Source organism: Aquarana catesbeiana, unplaced genomic scaffold (assembly GCF_042186555.1).
Source record: "Aquarana catesbeiana isolate 2022-GZ unplaced genomic scaffold, ASM4218655v1 unanchor237, whole genome shotgun sequence".
In the NCBI taxonomy this organism is placed as follows: domain Eukaryota; kingdom Metazoa; phylum Chordata; class Amphibia; order Anura; family Ranidae; genus Aquarana; species Aquarana catesbeiana.
Window position 1 is genome coordinate 1785713 of NW_027362665.1, and position 23064 is coordinate 1808776.

The window sequence follows — 23064 nt, forward strand, 5'->3', positions numbered from 1 at the left end:
TACCCCCACACATCAGTTCCTCTCTGTACCCCCCCCACATCAGTTCCTCTCTGTACCCCCCCCACATCAGTTCCTCTCTGTACCCCCCCCCACATCAGTTCCTCTCTGTACCCCCCCCACATCAGTTCCTCTCTGTACCCCCCCACATCAGTTCCTCTCTGTACCCCCCACACATCAGTTCCTCTCTGTACCCCCCACACATCAGTTCCTCTCTGTACCCCCCACACATCAGTTCCTCTCTGTACCCCCCCCACATCAGTTCCTCTCTGTACCCCCCCCACATCAGTTCCTCTCTGTACCCCCCCCCCCACATCAGTTCCTCTCTGTACCCCCCCCACATCAGTTCCTCTCTGTACCCCCCACATCAGTTCCTCTCTGTACCCCCCACACATCAGTTCCTCTCTGTACCCCCCCACATCAGTTCCTCTCTGTACCCCCCCGCACATCAGTTCCTCTCTGTACCCCCCCACATCAGTTCCTCTCTGTACCCCCACACATCAGTTCCTCTCTGTACCCCCCCCACATCAGTTCCTCTCTCTACCCCCCACACATCAGTTCCTCTCTGTACCCCCCACATCTGTTCCTCTCTGTACCCCCCCACATCAGTTCCTCTCTGTACCCCCCACATCAGTTCCTCTCTGTACCCCCCACATCAGTTCCTCTCTGTACCCCCCACATCTGTTCCTCTCTGTACCCCCCACATCAGTTCCTCTCTGTACCCCCCACATCAGTTCCTCTCTGTACCCCCCCCACATCAGTTCCTCTCTGTACCCCCCCCCCATCAGTTCCTCTCTCTACCCCCCACACATCAGTTCCTCTCTGTACCCCCCACATCTGTTCCTCTCTGTACCCCCCCACATCAGTTCCTCTCTGTACCCCCCACATCAGTTCCTCTCTGTACCCCCCACATCAGTTCCTCTCTGTACCCCCCACATCTGTTCCTCTCTGTACCCCCCACATCAGTTCCTCTCTGTACCCCCCACATCAGTTCCTCTCTGTACCCCCCCACATCAGTTCCTCTCTGTACCCCCCCACACATCAGTTCCTCTCTGTACCCCCCCACATCAGTTCCTCTCTGTACCCCCCCACATCAGTTCCTCTCTGTACCCCCCCACACATCAGTTCCTCTCTGTACCCCCCCACACATCAGTTCCTCTCTGTACCCCCCACACATCAGTTCCTCTCTGTACCCCCCACATCAGTTCCTCTCTGTACCCCCCCACACATCAGTTCCTCTCTGTACCCCCCCACATCAGTTCCTCTCTGTACCCCCCCCACACATCAGTTCCTCTCTGTACCCCCCCCCACATCAGTTCCTCTCTGTACCCCCCCCACATCAGTTCCTCTCTGTACCCCCCCACATCAGTTCCTCTCTGTACCCCCCACACATCAGTTCCTCTCTGTACCCCCCACACATCAGTTCCTCTCTGTACCCCCCACACATCAGTTCCTCTCTGTACCCCCCCCCACATCAGTTCCTCTCTGTACCCCCCCCACATCAGTTCCTCTCTGTACCCCCCACATCAGTTCCTCTCTGTACCCCCCTCACATCACTTCCTCTCTGTACCCCACCCCACATCAGTTCCTCTCTGTACCCCCCCACATCAGTTCCTCTCTGTACCCCCCCGCACATCAGTTCCTCTCTGTACCCCCACACATCAGTTCCTCTCTGTACCCCCACACATCAGTTCCTCTCTGTACCCCCCCCACATCAGTTCGTCTCTGTACCCCCCCCCACATCAGTTCCTCTGTGTACCCCCCCTACATCAGTTCCTCTCTGTACTCCCCCCACATCAGTTCCTCTCTGTACCCCCCCCACATCAGTTCCTCTCTGTACCCCCCCACATCAGTTCCTCTCTGTACCCCCCACATCAGTTCCTCTCTGTACCCCCCACATCAGTTCCTCTCTGTACCCCCCACATCAGTTCCTCTCTGTACCCCCCCCCCATCAGTTCCTCTCTCTACCCCCCACACATCAGTTCCTCTCTGTACCCCCCACATCTGTTCCTCTCTGTACCCCCCCACATCAGTTCCTCTCTGTACCCCCCACATCAGTTCCTCTCTGTACCCCCCACATCAGTTCCTCTCTGTACCCCCCACATCTGTTCCTCTCTGTACCCCCCACATCAGTTCCTCTCTGTACCCCCCACATCAGTTCCTCTCTGTACCCCCCCACATCAGTTCCTCTCTGTACCCCCCCCACATCAGTTCCTCTCTGTACCCCCCCACACATCAGTTCCTCTCTGTACCCCCCCACATCAGTTCCTCTCTGTACCCCCCCACATCAGTTCCTCTCTGTACCCCCCCACACATCAGTTCCTCTCTGTACCCCCCCACACATCAGTTCCTCTCTGTACCCCCCACATCAGTTCCTCTCTGTACCCCCCACATCTGTTCCTCTCTGTACCCCCCACATCAGTTCCTCTCTGTACCCCCCACATCAGTTCCTCTCTGTACCCCCCCACATCAGTTCCTCTCTGTACCCCCCCCACATCAGTTCCTCTCTGTACCCCCCCACACATCAGTTCCTCTCTGTACCCCCACACATCAGTTCCTCTCTGTACCCCCCACACATCAGTTCCTCTCTGTACCCCCCCACATCAGTTCCTCTCTGTACCCCCCACACATAGTTACATAGTAGGTGAGGTTGAAAAAAGACAGTCCATCAAGTCCAACCTATGTGTGTGATTATGTGTCATATTACATTATATATCCTGTATGTTGTGTGATTATATGTCATATTACATTATATATCCCTGTATGTTGTGTGATTATATGTCATATTACATTATATATCCCTGTATGTTGTGTGATTATATGTCATATTACATTATATATCCTGTATGTTGTGTGATTATATGTCATATTACATTATATATCCTGTATGTTGTGTGATTATATGTCATATTACATTATATATCTCTGTATGTTGTGTGATTATATGTCATATTACATTATATATCTCTGTATGTTGTGTGATTATATGTCATATTACATTATATATCTCTGTATGTTGTGTGATTATATGTCATATTACATTATATATCTCTGTATGTTGTGTGATTATATGTCATATTACATTATATATCTCTGTATGTTGTGGTCGTTCAGGTGATTATCTAATAGTTTCTTCAAACTATTGATGTTCCCTATTTAGACCACCACCTGTGGAAGGGAATTCCACATCCTTGCCGTTCTTACAGTAAAGAACCCTCTACCCCATGACAGGTTCTCCGGCAGGCAGAACCGTCACTTTTGGTTGGACTGCAAGCCGCAATCACAACCCTTTTGAAGTAGATGCAAAGTGGAAGCAGTAGACTTGCAGAGAACACTATATTGAGCACAAACTATTGTATGTTTCATTAATTTGCACAGATTTTTAGTTTATTTAATATAGCAGCAAATATCATAAGATGAATGAAGTAGGTGCAAAGTGGAAGCAGTAGATCTGCAGAGAATATTATTTGAGCCCCTAGCACTTTATATATGAATGTCTCCACATATTTTAGTGTATTTGTGATGATTTATGTGCACACACAATAGGACAGCGCTGTGACACATAATGCTCTTCTAGTTGATGATAAAGGGAATACTTACCTTTGTTACAGCAGCAGTCCGGTATAAGTTATTTTTGTAGGTATTTGAGTTGTTACACATAGCGCGGGTTTTATTCTATTTATATTGGTGACATCATTGCCCAAATCTGGGGATCAGAAGCCATTTCCACCCTTTACTCTCGGCTGGGGTTCTTTGTATCCATATAACAGATGTTCTACATGACTAAATCTGCCATCAATTTTACTGCAAAATCAAAGGGGCCAAAATGTCTCCCCCCCGAGCAGTAATATATTTCTATCCCCCTTGGTGGGAGTGGAGATGACCCATCTATAAGGATATACAGTACATACACACACAGCACAAGGCCGTGTTCACACTACCAGACATTTCTCAGGGCTGCAGTTCCTCTGAGCTCCACAAGATGGTGATCTCACTTCTACCCAGACAGGAAGTCTCTATGGAAGACAGGAAGTGATGTCAGGTACAGACAGGAAGTGATGTCAGATACAGAGAAGACAAATGCCATTCGATTTGGAAGGACGTAGAGAGGAGACGTTGCTGGATCTGGTGGCAGAGGAGGTAATATGTAGATTAACCCCTTCAGGGAGATCAGTTGATGATTAATATATCTTCCTTCCAAAGCTGGCCATACATGGTTCAGTTTTATCGTTCAGCCAGCGGGATGAGAGGGAAAAACTGAAGTGATTCCCCCATCCACACATTGGAGGGGGATGGGGGAATCCTCCCCGCTGCACTATTGTATTCTGACAATGGGGGGCGCTCCTCCGCTCTCAGAATACACAGATCAGTGATGAAGCTATTGGCTGCAGCCGCTGATGGAGTGACTTTTATCCGGCAGTGACCACACATGGATGGAAATGTGACCGATCCCTGCTGAACCAGCTGAATTTCCATGTCTCTATGGTCACCATAAGTCAGGGCACAACAAATCCCAGGTCACCATGGTGACTAGAAATGGTGTCCTGGCCCCTGGGCTCTTGTCATTCTCACTGTTGGTCTGAATAATGTTTCTGCCTGAAACCCGGACACATTATTCAGACAGGAATGTGGCTCGGAGCGGGGCCAGGCGGGAAGGGGAGGGGAGGAGGAGGAGATGATGGCACCCGACCTGTGAAGTGAGGGGTGGACTGGACAGGACAGGACATGAGAGGACTCATCTCACTGAGCTCCCGCTGCCGATATTTCTCCTTTCTGCGGCTGCATTACTGTCACCATCGGCTCCTGCTTCCATCCACAGCTGCCTGTGTCCCTGCAGAGCCCTCCGGCAGAACAGAGAGGAAGGAGCGGGACCGAATCTCCAACATGGCGCCACCTCGGCACTGCCACAAAGATCCCCACAAGGTGCTGAGAAACAGGACTACAAGGTCCTTACAGGAGTAACCAGGACAAGCCTGCAAAGCAGCCAGCTAAGAAACCAGCCAGGGAGGGACATGCTGCTTTATGTACACAAGATGTCCTCTCCATCCACTCTGCTCTCACACACTGCTGGGGGAGATGTACAGGACATGCAGGAGGATACAGGGGAGGGGGATTGGATCACTGTCCTTAATTCTGCACCCCATATACTGTATCCTGCATCCCATGTGCTGTGTTCTGCACCGTGAACCCCATTTTCTGCACCCCATGTCCTGCGTTCTGCGCCCTGAACCCCATGTTTTGCACCCCATGTCCTGCGTTCTGCACCCTTGTCCTGCATCCTGAAGGTCCTGAGGTGACCTACACCCTTTTATGGTACCCTGTACCCCATGTGCTCCATTCTGCACCCTCTACCCTTCCCCTGCACTCCATATCCTGCATTCTGCACCCTTCTCCAGTACCCTGCACCCCATGTCCTACATTCTGCACCACATGCCCTTCACCCTTCTTCTGCACCTTACTCCCCATGCCCTGCATTCTGCACCCTCTACCCTCCCCCTGCACCCCATGTCCTGTGTTCTGCATCCCATGTGCTGCAGTGACCTACACCCTTCTCTCGTACTCTGCACCCCATGTTCTACACCCCATGTCCTGCATTCTGCACAATGTACCCTGCCCCTGCACCCCATGTCCTGCATTCTGCACAATGTACCCTTCCCCTGCACCCCATGTCCTGCATTCTGCACCCTTCTCCTTCATCCCATGTGCTCCGGTGACCTACACCATTCTCTGGTACCCCATGAGGAGAGAACCTCTGGGGGAGTCAACAATGGAGAAAGATTTGGGGGTCCTAGTAGAAGACAGACTGAGCAATAGCATACAATGTCAAGCTGCAGCTACCAAATCCGGCAGAATTATAGCATGCATAAAATAGAGAATTTTATGAAGTCGTCTTCTAGGATGGCACCCTGAGAGATGACTGGTCCCACCTGACAGGAAACACAATTAAAGAAGAGGTAAAAAACCTATTGTACGCCTCGGTTTTTTGATTATGTTTCCCCACAGCGAAAAAAAACAAAAACAGCGTTTTGTTGTTTTCTAATAGAAGCAGGGGGCTGGTGGTCTCCCCCTTGGAGCCAGACCGCAGGCTTGTGAAGCCTTTGGGTCTGGTAGGGCTTGCCCTTCCTGAGGGGGTTTCCCCGTCTTCCTCAGGGGGGCACCCCCTGAGTGCTGAAGGACCCTGGGTACAATGGGGTACCCAGAACTTCAGGGACCATGGTTTCCTGCTTCCTCCCCCTTACCTGGCGGTGGCCGTTTAGCGGTGGGAGCTGGCAGTCGGATTTCCCATGGGGCATGCCGTTGCTGTGGGCCCCGACTCCTGGGCTTCTGGGTCACGCGTTGTGGCTTGCAGGGTAGAGGAGATGGCACCAGCCAGTGCTCGAGCGCCATCTTGCCAGTGGCAGAAAGAGGAATGATGCAGCTTCCTCCCTTGCACCGAAAATTACGCCGCCGAGTGTCCCAAGAGGGCACGTTGCTTCTGGGTCTCTGGGACCTTGGCAAAATGGCAGCTTCCTAGGACAACAGGAGCGAAGGTCTGGCCGTCAGTGGAGGCAGGCGTCTATAGCCTGCTCTGCCCAGCATCAAGCACCACTCAGCAGAATAAGCAGCGATGTAGAGATGGAGCGAGAGGAGGGGCCAGCAGTGGCAACAGCAGTGGAGGAGAACACAGGGGGTGAGTCTACCTAGCTGGCGAGTGTAATGGGGGGAGGGTCCCCTAACTCTTACCCCTGCAGGGTACAGTAACGGGTGATTTCTGTTTGAAGTAAGCATGAAAATGTGTCTCTTTCAGGGGAGGACATTACTGTAAGTCAAAGACCCCTTACCGTTCCAAGAGGTGTGGATACTGTAATCACAAGTTGTCACAGGACCACATAAAACCCTTTTGCTACAAGTGTATCCACAAGTTAGCTGGGAAGGAGACCTCTCAGGTCATGAGGGACTTTCTCTCCATACAGACAGAGATGTTAACGACCCTCAAGGCTTTCCAGGCAACCCTGAAACCCAGGGAACCCGAGCCCCACTTTAGTAGGGCCTAGGCAGGGCAAGGTTCATCCTCACAGGAGGGCCCCCCACTAATAGAGCAGAAAATAGGGATCCAGGTGGCAGATTTAGATGCACTGAACCCCTGTGGTCACTGCCCTCTCAGGACTCTAAGGAGGAGGAGACAGAGGTCTCCGATCTGAGCTTTTCTCATGAGGGGAGCAAATAGAGGACAGCCAGGGGGAGGAAGAGGACTGCAGACCAGGCAGACACATCTTTTCCGCAGATGATATAGAGGGTCTCCTTAGAGCAGTGCATGTGTCAGAAGAGATCCAAGAGCCTACAGCTCAGTTTTCTGCCCAGGACAAGATGTATAGAGGCCTGGTTAAACCCCAATCCAGGGTTCTCCCAATCCACCAGGCCCTCAAAGACATCATTCTGAGAGAATGGAAGGAGCCTGAAAGGAAGCTCTTAAAATGTAAGACCTGGAAACGCAGGTGCCCCTTCAAGGAGGAAGAGGAGGAATGATTTTATTAAGACACCCAGACTAGATGCTTCCCTAGCACAGGTGTCCAAACAATCTGACCTCTCCTTCGAGGATGCAGGCAATATCAGGGACCAAATGGACCGACGGTACGAGACCAGCCTTAGCATCGGTCTGTGTGGCCAGGAACGCAGACATGTGGGTCACAAAGTTGATGGACCACGTGTCGCAAACTTCCAAGTCCAAACAGGTCTTGGACTCCTTGGAGGTGATTGGTAGAGCCGTGGCCTACTTGGTGGACGCAGCGGTCTAAACAGTATGTGCGACTGCTAAGTCTGCGGCTCTTCTGAATTCCGCAAGGAGGGCCTTGTGAAGACCTGGGATGGGGACAACACATCTAAGACACATTTGTGTGGTCTACCTTTTGAGGGTTCCCTACTCTTTGGTTCTGGTTTGGACCAGGCCCTTTCTAGGTCTACAGAGAAGGGCAAGAAGTTTCCGGTAAAGCCTAAGAAAGATAGGGGAAGATTTTTTCGAGGCCCCCAGGTTAAGAACCGGTTCAGGGATAAGAAGGAAGGCAAGAAATGGGGAGTTGGTAAGGGCAAGCAAAAAGAAGGCCTCCACTTTTCCGGCCCAAAATCCACTGATAAAGATACCAAGTGACGTCAGGGTGGGGGGGCTCTCTCACTTTCTCACTTAGTGGGAAAGGATCACTCAAAGCCCCCACATCCTACAGATAATAAGAGAGGGCTACAGGTTGGAACTACTCTCCTTACCTCCCCCAAGCTTCCTTCTAACCCGCCTACCCAGGGTTCCGCTGAAAGCGGCGAGTCTTCTTCAGAGCTTTAGGCAGCTGGCAGAGCAGGGTGTTATAGTACCTGTCCCAGTAGAGAAACACGGTCAAGGGTTTTATTCTCACATCTTTGTGGTCCAAAAGGCCTCGGGAAAATACTGCCTTATAATAAATTCAAGAAGGCTAAACAGGTTTCTATGGTACAAGTCGGGAAGCATCTTCTGAAGGAGGTGTTTATGGTCACGATAGACCTAAAAGACGCCTATCTTCATGTCCCCATTTTTCCAGGGCACCAGGAATTTCTACGTTTGTGATTCTCTCAGGTCAGGGCGTGGAGCATTGGCAGTTTTGCACCCTACCCTTTGGGCTGGCAGCCAGCCCAAGAGTTTTCACAAAGATCCTTGCAGAGGTGGTTTCGTACTCCATCTCCAAGCGATAGCGCTGATCCCCTATCTGGACGGCCTTTTGGTTTACAACCAGGGTCGCGATCCCTTACTGTCCGACCTGGATAAAGTAGTAATTATCTTGGAGTCCCTGGGGTGGTTAATCAGCCAGGAAAAATCCTGTCTGATTCCGGGCAGACCAAGGTTTACCTAGGGTTCCTAGTAGATTTGCAGCACAGAAGCTTGTGTTGCCCCGGGGAAAGTAGAGGGCCTGATAGCTGCAGTCTCGTCCCTCCTAGAGGCAGAGGAGGTCTCCTTCAGAGGAGTTATGAGATTCCTCGGGTTAATGACAGCTTGTATTCCTACAGTGCCATGGGCTCCACTTCAGGACTCTCTAGCAGTTCCTCATATCCTACTGGGACGGAAAAAGGGGAACCTTAGACAAAAAGGTCTCCATCCCAGGAGGGGTAAACGAGTCTTTGCAGTGGTGGCGCAACCATCAGAGGTTGGGGGAGGGTCACCTCTGGGCTCAGCTCCAACCCCTCAGGGCGACGACCGATGCCAGTGCCTGGGATAGGGGGGCCATCTGGAAGAACTGCGGGCCCAGGGTGTCTGGAACCAAGTTCAGAGGGGCTCTTCCTCCAACTTCCAGAAGCTCTTGGTGGTCAGGGAAGCTTTAAAAGAAAGAATCTGGGAGAAAGAGGTTTAGATCCTTTCCGACAATTCAAGCACAGTGGCCTTCCTGAAACACCGGGGGGGCACCAGGTCCCGCGCTCTTTTGAGCCTGACTCAGGAACTCCTGGAGTGGGCGGAACAGAGGATCCCCTCAATTTCAGCAGTGAATATAAAGGGGGTCTGCAAAGTCGAAACAGACTACCTCAGTCAACAGCCGATTCACCAGGGAGAGTGGGAATTGAACCCCAAAGTGTACTCCCTCGTGTGTCGACGCTTCGACAGACCGGAGATCGATCTCTTCGCGCACAGAGGAAACAGGAAGGTGAAGAGGTTCTTTTCACTGTCTAGGGAGAAAGGATCCGAGGGGTGGACGCGTTTACCCAAGACTGGGACTTCCACTTGGCCTATGCCTCCCCCCGGCTATGATCCCAAAAATAGTGCAGAAGCTGTGTCAGTCCGAGGGCAGACTGATTTTAAATGCTCCCTGGTGGCCCAAGAGGCCCTGGTTCCCTACCCTGGGAAATTGGTTTGTGTCGGCAGGACCTTCTCCTACAGGGTCCAGTCTGCCACCCAAATTTTGTTTTTTTTCAAGCTAGTGGCTTGGCTATTGAAAGGGAGAGCCTGCGGCAGGGGGGGTGTTCAGAGAGAGTAATTGACACCCTGTTACAGATTAGGAAGCCGGTTACCAGGCGTATTTAGGCAAAATTCTGGGGAGTCTTCTCACGTTGGTGTCAGGCGAGGGGGACTTCCCAGCGGGAGATCCCCGCCATCCTGGATTTCCTCCAGGATGGCGCGGATCAGGGTATAGCTATTAAGACGCTCAGGGTCCAAGTGGCAGCCTTGTCCAGTTTTTTGGACAGGAGACTGGCACTGAACCCACTGATCAAGAGAATTTTGTTAGCTTGGGAGAGGATATCCCTGGTGCAAATGAACCAATTTCCACCATGGGATCTTACCCTAGTCCTCTGAGCCCTGACCAAGGCACCATTTGAGCCCTTGGCTCATATCCCGCTTAAATTACTTGCCCTTAAGACAACCTTCCTGCTGGTCATTACAATGGCCAGGAGGATAGGTGATCTCCAGGCTCTGTCTGTAAAAGAGCCCTTTTTCTTATTATTTGAAGACAGGGTTATCCTCTAGCAGGATTCCCTGTACCTTTTGAAGGTGGCCTCACGGTTCCACAGGATGCAAGAGATTGTCCTTCCTTCCTTTTGTGCCAATCCTCAGAATGCGAAGGAAAGTTAATTTCATTGTTTAGATGTCGGACATTGTCTGTTAGTTTATTTAGAGAGAGTGAAGGATTTTTAGAAGGTCCAGTCACTTAGTTGGATTTGTGGTCAGAAGAAGGGTCAGCAAGCATCAAAAGCAACCAAAGCAAGGTGGATTAGGCAGACCATTTCCGTAGCCTATGAGCAGGCTGGTAAAGCGGTTCCCACTAGCCTTAAGGCACACTATACACGGTCTCTGGTGACCTCTTGGGCAGAAAGGGCTGGAGCATTGGTAGAACAGATCTGTAGAGCAGCTAAGTGGAGAAACCAGAACACTTTCCTGAGGGGCTACAGGGTGGAACTGCTGTCAGGATTTAGCATTTGGTAGAAAGGTTCTACAGGCTGTTGTCCCGCCCTAAGGTAGGCCTGAGCTATTTGCTCTTCTCTCAGGGTGCTGTCCTGGAGGACAACTTGAGAAAATGACCAGTTACACTTACCGGTAACAGTGTTTCTGGGAAGTGTTCCAGGACGGCAGGCCTACTTCCCACCTGTTTTTTGTGTGTTGGTGTTGTATGAACATTTGAGGTAGTTCTCACTCTTGTGCACTGGTGTGGGTTAATACTTTTTCACAACTGAGGAGCACAGGGAGGGGCGGGGGTTTTTGACCTCTTCTTTGATTGTGTTTCTTGTCAGGACAAAAAATAGAAAAAAGGGACACTCCTGTGGCCACATCCGTATAAATTGTATGTCATAGAAAAGAAAACCAGGGGCTCAACAAGGATCCCCTGAGTGGACTTTAGAGACACAACAAACCTGAGAAAGCATAATCAAAATTAACAATATAATAAATGTTATTAAATATAAATGAATACAGTACAAAGACATTGACAAAAAGTAATAAAAGATCATCTATATAGAAATATACATGATACAAGCCCCAATGTGTCTACGTGTTCGTAGAAAACTTCTTCAGGATGTATTAACTGAAACCTGAATATGTCCTGAAGAAGTTTTCTACGAAACATGTAGACACATCAGGGCTTGTATCATGTATATTTCTATATAGATAATCTTTTATTACTTTTTGTCAATGTCTTTGTACTGTATGCATTTATAGTTAATAAAATGTATTATATTGTTATTTTGATTATGCTTTCTCAGGTTTGTTGTGCCTCTAAAGTCCGCTCAGGGGGTCCTTGTTGAACCCCTGGTTTTCTTTTCTATGTGTTTCTTGTCAGGTGGGACCAGTTATCTCTCAGGGTGCCGTCCTGCAAGAGTTCCCAGAAACACCGTTACCGGTAAGTGTAACTGGTCATTTTCTCCAGAGATAAAACTATAATTCTACCACTTTATAAAACTCTGGTCAGGCCACATCTGGAGTATTCCGTCCAGTTTTGGTCACCAGTCCTCAGAAGGGATGTACTGGAGAGAGTCCAAAGGAGGGCAACTAAATTAATTAATGGGCTGGAGGACCTCAAATACGAGGAGCGACTACAGGCGCTAAATTTCTTCTCGCTGGAGAAAAGACACCTGAAAGGGGATATGATAGCTATTTACAAATATCTCAGTGGTGATCCCAGCATAGGAAAAAAGAGAATCAGTTTAACCTCAAGCTGCGTAGGGACTTTTTTTTACTGTCAGGGCGGTAAGAATGTGGAACTCTCTTCCACAAGTGGTGGTGGCTGCGGGGAGTATTGATATTTTTAAGAGACTCTTAGATGTGCATCTTAAAGAACACAACATGCAGGGATATGGGAAACGATTACTGACACTGACACACGTGCACCTACACAGGTCAGACTGGATGGACTATTGTCTTTATTCAACCTTACCTACTATGTAACTATGTCCTGCATTCTGCACCCTTCTCCTGCATCTCATGTTCTGTGGTGACCTACACCCTTCTCTGGTTCCTGGCACCTCATGTCCTGCATTCTGCACACAGCACAACATGTCCTGCACCCTTCTGCACCTTGCACCCCAAATCCTGTGTTCTACACCCCAAAAATTACTCACAAATTACTTACCCTGCCCCAGGCTCCGATAACCCACACTTCCCTTAAAAACTCTCCTAAATTTTTTAGCTGGCTCCTAGAGTAAAAGCAAATTTGTCAAGCCCCACCCTCGTCCTCCCCTCCCCCTCATCTCCTTCATTATGCAAGTCATGCTGAGATAATCTCCCATTGGCTGAGCAATATTCTCATTAGTCTCTGAGCTCCTTCTTGCTATTCCTCGTCCTGCCTGTTGTTTCCTTGGATTGATTTTCTGTGTAGTGACCCCGGCTTCATCTCTTGGATGCGCTCGTCTGTTGCTTGTCCTGACCTGGATCTCCTCCTCATCTCTCCTCCATATCCTCTTGCACAGCTTTTCTCCACATCTGCAGTGACCCTGGGGGGTGGAAACTTGGCACCAGCACTCAGCAAAATCCATCCCCACCATTAGGAGCTCTGGAGAAAATTGTCTGCTATTTACACTCCGTTCCTCCGCACGTCACCTGATCACATGACAGCTTACTTTCAGATTCCTGACAGATTTCTGTATGGTAAAGGTCAAAGTTCACTCTTCAGTTTAGGAGAGGTAGGACACACCCAGGAATTATTTGGTTTGTACGTGAGCCTCATATAGAGGACCCCTCAAATCTCCCCATCCAAATGTCCCTCCATCCAGAGTCTATATGTCCTATGACATCACACTGACCTCACAGCTCCTCCTCCCAATGTCCCTGTATCTGGCTTTTTCTCTGATGCACTTAGGATGTGGGCGGACCCTTGGCATCCTCACTAGAAAAGTAGGACTGTTGCTTCTGCATTGTATGTAATGACATCAGAATACCTGCTACAAGCTTTTAACCTGCGTAGTGTGGGGGTCCTGTGTGGGTAAATTATATCTGTCTGAAGTGGGGCTTTAAGAAAACGGAGAGGTGAGGAGGATTCTGGGAATATCATTTGATTTTGCTATTTGTGTTCAGATATAGAGTTTTCCTCCTGTGAAGTCTGGAGATCATATGACCATCACATTGCCTCCACCTCCCTCCCTGAAAGAATAGAGAAATAAAAAGAAGATTTTAGAAGTCACCAGAGAGATCATGGAGGAGAGGTGAGCGGTGCTGGGAATTCTGGGACATTATCCAGTAACAGACAAGGGATGTGTCTGGATGGTGACTGTATCATTGTGTGTGTCAGGTTCCTATAAGGTGTCAGGATGTCACTGTCTATTTCTCCATGGAGGAGTGGGAGTATTTAGAAGGACACAAGGATCTCTACAAGGACGTCATGATGGACAATCAGCCGCCCCTCACATCACCGGGTAAGAGGAGACTTTATTGTAAAGAAGAGAGCAGTACGGAGGGTCCACCTAGATCCCCCATCATCTGATAAACACATAGAAACAATGTATTCAGTCAGTGTGTGTGTTTCCTACAGATGGATCCAGTAATGGGAACCCACCAGAGAGATGTCCTCATCCTCTGTATTCCCGGGATTCCACACAGGAAGATCACACCATCCCTCACCATCATCAGGTAGATGAGGAACAATCATTGATAGTATCATTAGGATCTGTACATTATCTGCATTGTTACCATTGATGTCATTTTTATTATATATTCAGAGTGGAAACCTGAGAGATTCTAAAGTTGAGGTTAAATCAGAAGAAGAAGAGAGGTATGTGAGGGATGATCAGCAGTCTATGGAGGAGGATGGAATAACGGGGACATTTATAGAGGAGGACACTCCTACAGAGATCAGCACAGGTGGGTCATTAACACTAAATACATGCCTCCACCCATACTGCTCACTGATTGGTCCAGAGTAGGGCGGGGACTGGGTGATATCAGCCTGTAATCCCCTGGTCACTTCCCTGAGCTGTGTTCCCCATCCTGTATTCCTGTATTTCTCTCGGATAATCTTCCTTCTCTGTGCTGCAGACACAATTTATGTATCTAGACTAGTCTTGGAGATTCTAGGGTTCAGCTGGCAGCAAAATGTTCATTTTCACCATAGATGTTACTAGACCTAGGCACCTGGGGTATGTGCTTTGGGTCTTCTGCCCCATACCCTGGTCTAGTAAGAACTCTGACAGAACAATTCTCCCAGGATTACTTGCTCTGTTATTTGCTGGCTGTGCCGGGTGGAGGGATATGTCTGTATAGTCTCAGACCCAAGTCACTGAGTGCAGTCTCAGGAGATGGGAGGCAGCGGTGTGGGACCTCTGCAACTTGTCTCATGTAAACATTTAATCTTCCACTGATTACTGAATACCAATATTATGAATGCTAACCCTTACACTATATAATTTATATTGTATATTACATACTCCTGACCCCTGCACTATATACTCTATGTTGTACATTACATCATTCTGATACTATATAGTCCTATCTGTTGTATCTTATACAATATGTTGTACATTACATAGTCCTGACTTCTGCTCTCTCCCCTCTACCCACTGCTATATATACACATAATATGTATTCTCTTTTGTTACACCCATTTCCTACCAGCTGGACATTTTATATCTGATGATTTGATTGGAGCACAGACTTTTACATGTTGATAATAATGTGATAACATCCTCCAACTTTTGAACCTTAAACAGAAAGTGATAATGAGGGAGGAGTCAATAACCCAATGATGGTGGTCTTCAGGGTCAGTCCAGTCTTCATCTTGGTTGTTCTCCACCCATCCTCACTCTCTGACCTCTGGTGGGGCTCAGCCCCGCTGTTATTCATGACCAAATCATGGACTAAATAAGGAAGTGTAGGACTTCTTGTGTTGGGAAGATGGCAATAAGTGATAGAGGGGGTGGGGACACTCGTCCTATAATCCCCTCATCACTGTCACTCCTATAAAAGACAGTTCTCGTTGTTTCCTCACTCTCTGACTAAGGTCCATGAATAAAGAAATGAACTGGTAGGAGATCAGAGGACCCATTTACTAGTTACCTTGAGGGGGGAATTGTAAGATCCTCAGAGACAAAGCTGCCTGATGTGGGCGGAGTCCTGGTGTAGGGGAACCAATCTGCTCATGTCTAGTAATAATCTTTTTATTTCTATTTTAGTAGACGGACGGGAGATGAGGAAAACCTCAGAGGATTGTCTCACTTTGTCTCCAGACTGTAAAGTAGAAGATGAGGACATCACACAGTATAGTCCAGGAGAAAACCCGACTACCTCAAATGTCCATCCGGCACCACACAGTGTAGATGGACCATCGTATTCCTCTTATCCTGAGGAACCTCAGACTGTGAGGGACGGTGCCGTCCTTCCAACAGAGAAGAGCTTTTCCTGTACTGAGTGTGGGAAGTGTTTCCCTTTTAAATCCTATCTTCATGTGCATATAAGATCTCATACAGGGGAGAAGCCGTATTCCTGTCCTGAGTGCGGGAAATGTTTTTCACGGAAGTCCCATCTTTCCATACATCAGAGATCTCACACGGGAGATAAGCCGTATTTCTGTCCTGAGTGCGGGAAATGTTTTTCAGACAAGTCCATTCTTAGCAGACACCAGAGATCTCACACGGGGGAGAAGTCGTATTCCTGTCCTGAGTGCGGGAAATGTTTTTCAGCGAAGTCTGATCTTTATAGACATCAGAGATTTCACACAGGAGAGAAACCGTATTCCTGTCCTGAGTGCGGGAAATGTTTTTCACGGAAGTCTTGTCTTTACACACATCAGAGATCTCACACAGGAGAGAAGCCGTATTCCTGTACTGAGTGCGGGAAATGTTTTTCAGATAAGTCCAGTTTTTATAGACATCAGAGATCTCACACAGGGGAGAAGCCATATTCCTGTCCTGAGTGAGGGAATTGTTCTTTGCTGAGGTCATGTCTTCCTGTACATCAGGGATCTCACACAACCCTCGAGGTGTATTAGTGCCTTGAGTGTGGGAAATGTCTTCTCTATGAATGTTGCTGGACATCACAGCTCTCATGTGGGGAAGAAGCACACCCTGATATACACCTCAGATATACTCCATGGCTGATCTTCATCATGGAAGAAACAGTTCATAAGGAGATCAGAGATCACCAAAGACATGGATGAAGTGTTGTACCGTGTTGGCCATTGATAGCAGGAGAAAAATAAAAATGGAGTCATTACCTCTCATTGGCTGAGTACATTTTCTAGTGTTAAATTTCACAAACACTTAGAGGTCTATTTTTTTTATTTTTGTATTTGTTGAACGCATTCACCCAACCGTGAAGGGTATTGGATGTATTTTATTTCATACACTGATTTCTTTGGCTCCATCTAGTGGCCACAATGCAGTAATGTACTATTTTTACTAATGGAGGTATGTCAGGGAAAAATACCCCATTATGTCCACTAGATGGAGCTGACAATCATAGGAAATTACTGTGCCGCATTAATGCCAGATTTTGTAATAGTTGAATGAATATTTGTCACATTGAATACATTTTCTATAAGTAGACTCCTTAGTTTCCGTCATCAAGCATAGATTCATATAAATAACTAGGTAGTGGCAAACGCTGGACCGGTGGTTGTGGACATTGGCCCTGTGTGTCCCTCCTAATTGCATGCTACAGAGGAAGATGTACATTAACACGGGAACCCGAGACTTAACTAGAGGACAGTTATTGTGCAAGTGTACACAGTGTGTGTTCATCTGTAAGGATGGAGGCCCACCTTAAGGTTGAGTATTCCCCCACAGCGGCCTCAGCCTTGTCTCAGGACATGGATGGCACAGAGTAAAGGTACCCCATGTGTGAGACAATCACCCTGTTACAGGTTGCCCAGAAGAACCCACCCCAGGGGGGTAGTCCTCGCGTGTGACCCACACATTATGCACAACGAGTTATTGGTGAACATAAAGGAAAGTGATTAACCCTTCACTGTCTGGGTGTACGATGTCCAAAGAGCTGAACTGGTTAAATAACATTCCTGGGGGGGTGGAATTGGAATAGAGACATGGACTTTGTAGGCACACATTTGTATACAATGGTTTTAACTTTATCCAATTAAAAACGTCCATTTCTTTACTAAACATATGGGTGTGCCTACAAAGTCCATGTCTCTATTAAACAATACCGGGACGTTGGCACATTGTTATTTGTGTATCCACAGCATCACCCTGTGATGATACACGTAGTTCACACTTATTTGTCAAACATTCCTGGGGGGGTTCTAATCCTGGGGGGTCCTAATCCTGCCTGTGAAGGGACATCTTTGTGATGTACAGAAAGTGATGCAGCTGAGCTGACATTTACAAAGGAAAAAAATGCACAGAGACAAAGGCCCCCCCCCCCGAGGTTCTTCTATGTATTTGGGGGACTTTTGGAGGGTCTCTGTGCTGTTTAACCACTTCTGGACCGAGCCTCTTTTTGAGATTTGTTGTTTACAAGTTAAAATAATTTTCTTTTGCAAGAAAATTACTTAGATTACTGAGAACCCCTAAATATATATATAATAATTATATAATTTTTTTTTTTTCAGACACCCTAGAGAATAATGATAAAGAGGGAATGCAGCGCTGACCCCCCCCCCCCCCCCAAAAAATTGTCAAAGTAATGAATAGCAGCTGACACACAAACAAACCAAGTCACACCAAATATATAAGAAACAAGTGCAGCACTAAAATCCCAAACCACAACTGAAATCGTGAATGGAACAAACATAAAAAAGGAAAATAAAAATTGTTGATATCAGTGACTTTAAAGCAACTATAAGTGATTGTGAATCAACACAATACAAGAACCTGTGGAGCATACACAAATGTCCGCAGTGCAATGTGCTACGCTCTACAGAAAATCGTGAATGAAACCACAAATAAATCTGTGGCTATAAAACACCTATAAATATTGTGAATCAACACAATATAAAAACCTGTGGAATATACACAAATGTCTGTAATGCAATGTGCTATGCTCTGCGACCAGAGTCCATAAATAAACATGAAAAAAGTCTTCTCAAACAGAGGAGGTGCTTGAACAAAGGATGTTGACTGAAGATTGGAATATAAGGCAACCACAGGAAACACGTCATAGACATCTAAGGTTGGGTACTCTTACCGGATCTTGTAGGACATATCTGCCGTATAGCAGTACGTCCATCAGAGCTTATGGAGGTGACCTCCCGTGGAATCCTCCCAGGTGTTATCCCTTGGGTCACGCTCACCGATAGGCAGGGTTGTCACAGGTGGAGGTTATCAGCTCACTCGCACATTCTCCGATTCCGGGGCCAAAATGGTAAAAGGAAACCAATTGCGGATGAAGTCATGGAGAAAAAAGGCTCCACATGGCGTAGGTCAAAAATATAAGGGATTTTATTGGATAAAAAGCCTTTACAAGTAAAAAGCGATCACAAGTGGTTAAAAATGGTGGCAACATGGGAAGCTGGAACGCCCTACGCGTTTCGACTAAGAAGCCTTCAACTGGGGCATAAAACAGCCTCCCCACATTGCCCATATATATAAACTGTATACACCATTACAAATTGAATTGGTCCACCCCCATCATGGCGGAACCGGAAGTAATAGATTCAGTACCATAAACATTAAGAACTGACCACATATATTTATAATCTCATACATGGTAGTACAGTGAATAAGGTCTAAAATTATAAAAATGGCTATGGGGTCTGGCAAGGGTATAAACATTAGAGGGGGCCCGAACACCGGACCGCGGGCTCGGCTTGCGTTCCAAGCCTCACATCCACATTGGTTAGAGGAACCTATTCCTCCAGCTTGCGTTCCAAGCCTTGACGGTCACGTGAAACCTATTCCTCCAGCTTGCGTTCCAAGCCTTGACGGTCACGTGACAGAAAGGAGACAACAGCCGGCGGGCGATGCGCCGCTGATGTCTCTCTTTCCAATCATCGCGGGGCGTGCGCTCCAAGCCTCAAGCGTGATTGGGGAGGAGACAGAGACCGGCAGCCAATATGTGGCTGGTGTCTCACTTACTCTTCCACGTAGAGCGTGCGCTCAAAGCCTCATGTATGAGGGGAACGATCGGCACGCTACGAGGCTGACATCCTCCCCAGTCAGATTGGTTAAACCAATCATTGGCCAGCCGGGAAATTAACCACTCCCCCTCCTGTCATCTGAACGCTGCGGTGAGGAATACCATGGCAACAACAGACGCCAGTGACAGAGTGACAGGGCCACATTGAAGGGTCCGGTTCTAGCACTATGGTCACTAGGTGGTCAGACATACGCACCATATGTCCAGTGTCATTAAAAGCAGGCAGATCGTGGTGGTCGGATGTACAAGGGACATCACACACAGGTCATCCTAGTGTAAACATAGACATACCACGCTATACAGCTGACTAACCCGGGTCACCCAGCCCCTGCAGCTATGACAAAGTGATACATGCTCGGACCACCAAAGGCGAAAATTAAGCAGTGCCACACCGTCAAACTAACCAGGGGAGGAGCCCAAAGAACCTAAATAAGGGGGAAACTAGTATTATTATCCAATATGATCATACCCAAATATAGTAAAATGGATGATCAGTGGGTAGACCCACACATGGTAATGTCCCCATCCTCTGGGTAATGGGGGCTGAACGGTAGGTCGATCACCTGATCAAACGAGACAGGTCCATCCCCTAAACACATATTAAAACATACTTTTCATACAGAGGTGTAATCCATTACGTGGACAGCCAACTTGAATACGTAATGGATGACACCCCTAGTCAACACCCCACAGACCCAAATGTCCTGGTAAGGTTTGACAATCATCTGATCGGTCTAGCATGATTAAACACAGGATGGAAACATAATACCATATCTCTGTAAAATGAGGCATGGTAGCCCAAAGATAGGAATCACATATGCTCCAACACTGGGGAGAAGGGGAAGAAGGTGGGAAGGGGAAAGAATCTCATCTCAGACATATGACAAGATAAGTTATTAAAGAACCCAATAACACTCATAACTGCTCACTATAAAACTAGGCGAGGACAAAAAAGGGATAGGAGGTGTGTCGCGGATTGAGAGCAAGGGTGCCTCTCAGGCACGGCTGATGAAACTATTAATGTCCCACTCGACATTCATACCGTGCAGCGAAAAGCACCTGAGCTCATAAATCCAATATGTTTCGAGCCGCGACACACCCCTAAGACAGGACTCGCCCCTCCAGTGGGGGACAAATTTGTCTATAATCACAAAAGAGGTACCTGTAGAGAATAAAATGGCGGTTGTTGCAATGATTTATGTCACACCATATTTGTGCAGCGGTCTTACAAGCACAATTTTTTTGGAAAAAATACACTTTTTTTTAACTAAAAAAAAAAAATAAGACATCGGTAAAGTTAGCCCAATTTTTTTCTATATTGTGAAAGATAATGTTACGCGGAGTAAATTGATACCCAACATGTCACACTTCAAAATTGCGCCTGTTCGTGGAATGGCGACAAACTTTGGCACTTAAAAATCTCCATTGGCGATGTTTAAAAATGTCTACAGGTTACCAGTTTTGAGTTACAGTGGAGGTCTAGGTCTAGAATTATTGCTCTCGCTCTTCCGATCGCAGCGATACCTCACATGTGTGGTTTGAACACCGTTTTCATATGCGGGCGCTACTCACGTATGCGTTTGCTTCTTTGCGCGAGCTCGGCGGGACGGGGCGCTTTACATTTTTTTTTTTTCTTATTTATTTTATTTTTTATTTTTACACTGTCCCTTAAAAAAAAAATGTGTATCACTTTTATTCCTATTACGAGGAATGTAAACATCCCTCGTAATAGAAAAAAGCATGACAGGTCCTCTCTAACCAATTCCGGACCGCCCGCCATCGTTATACGTCGGCACTTTGAAGAGGAATATCGTTATTATGGCAGCAACTACCATAATCCCGGAATCCTCTTCAAGAGCGGGCGGTCCGCTTTCAGATGAAAGTGGTCTCTGTGGCGGATTTGCTGCCAGATTACTTTTATCGGGGGCGGGAGAGGCCCCCCCTTCTCCCGCCGCACTCCGGTCATCTCCGCCCCTTACTGGAGCCGTTGGTAGCGGTGGAGACGATGGCGTCCGCTCTCCTCTGAGCCTGGATAGGAAGGGAAGACGGCCCCCCACTCGGCTCAATAGCATTGGGGGGCGGAAGCGACGTCAATCATCACTTCCACCCAATGCTCTTGAAGGGGAATTTTTTTTTTTTAATGACTTTTTTTTTTTTTTTTTGCTTTTTTGTGTAAAGTATTTTTGACCCCCCAGATCTCATATTTAAGAGGACCTGTCATGCTTTTTTCTATTACGAGGGATGTTTACATTCCTTGTAATAGGAATAAAAGTGACCAAAATTTTTTATTTTTTAAAAGCACAATGTCAAAAAAAAAAGTAAAATAAAAAACAATTAAATAGCCCCATCCCGCCGAGCTCGCACGCAGAAGCGAACGCATATGTCAGTAGCGCCTGCATATGAAAACAGTGTTCAAACCACACATGTGAGATATTGCCGCGATCGGTAGAGCGAGAGCAATAATTCTAGCCCTAGACCTCCTCTGTAACCCAAAACTGGTAACCTGTAGAGTTTTTTAAAAAGGTATTTTTCCCCAAAAAGTACGCTTGTAAGACCGCAGCGCAAATACTGTGTGACAGAAAGTATTGCAACAACCGCCATTTTATTCTCTAGGGTGTCTGAAAAAAAAAATATATATATAATGTTTGGGGTTCTAAGTAATTTTCTAGCAAAAAAAAAAATTATTTTACCTTGTAAACACTGAGTCTGAAAAATAGGCCCGGTCCTCAAGTGATTAATGTGAGATCCGGGGGCCAAAAAGACCTCATATCTCACATTTACATTTAAATGCAATTAAAAAAAGTCTTTATTTTTATCAATACAAAAAGTTCCTCTTTAAGACCATTGGGCGGAGGTGATGATTGACGTCGCTTCCACCATCCAATGGTATGGAGCCGAGTCGGGGGGCCCTCTTCCCTTCACTCGGCATCCAGCCTCTCAGGGGACAGCTTCGGATTGTCTCTGCCGCAACCAACGGCTTTGGTAATTGCCGGAGACGACCGGAGCGTGCCCCCCCCCCTGATAAAAGCGATCTTGAGGCAAATTCACAGCTGAAACCACTTTTATCCTAAAACCGTCTGCCTGCCGTTCAAGAATATACCGGGGTTATGGTAGCTATCTACTGCGATAACCCCAGTATTCTACATCAAAGTACAGATGTATAACGACGACGGGCGGTCAGTCGGTAAGTGGTTAAAGAGGTAGGTGTAAAGTGGAAGCAGTGGATCTGCAGGGAACAGCATCTTGAACACAAAGCACTTTATGTTGTATATGAATTTGCACATGGATCAGTTTACTTCATTTATTGATAAACACCATAAGATGAATGAAGTAGGTGTAAAGTGGAAGCAGTAGCTCTGCAGAGAATATTATTTGAGCCCCTAGCACTTTATATATGAATGTCTCCACATATTTTAGTGTATTTGTGATGATTTATGTGCACACACAATAGGACAGCGCTGTGACACATAATGCTCTTCTAGTTGATAAAGGGAATACTTACCTTTGTTACAGCAGCAGTCCGGTATAAGTTATTTTTGTAGGTATTTGAGTTGTTACACATAGCGCCG

The 23064-nt window shown here is 47.3% G+C and overlaps 1 protein-coding gene and 1 pseudogene across 1 annotated transcript in view; both read left to right on the plus strand.

The window, feature by feature from the left end:
• LOC141122063 (uncharacterized) overlaps nucleotides 1-23064 on the plus strand; it is a 309667-nt pseudogene that overhangs the window by 30999 nt on the left and 255604 nt on the right.
• LOC141122054 (uncharacterized) overlaps nucleotides 1-23064 on the plus strand; it is a 61344-nt gene that overhangs the window by 27513 nt on the left and 10767 nt on the right. Inside the window, 5 exon segments of the mRNA XM_073611849.1 lie at nucleotides 6785-6983; nucleotides 13683-13824; nucleotides 13941-14038; nucleotides 14128-14269; nucleotides 15577-16316. Of these exon segments, the coding sequence (XP_073467950.1) occupies nucleotides 6785-6983; nucleotides 13683-13824; nucleotides 13941-14038; nucleotides 14128-14269; nucleotides 15577-16316 (1321 nt within the window).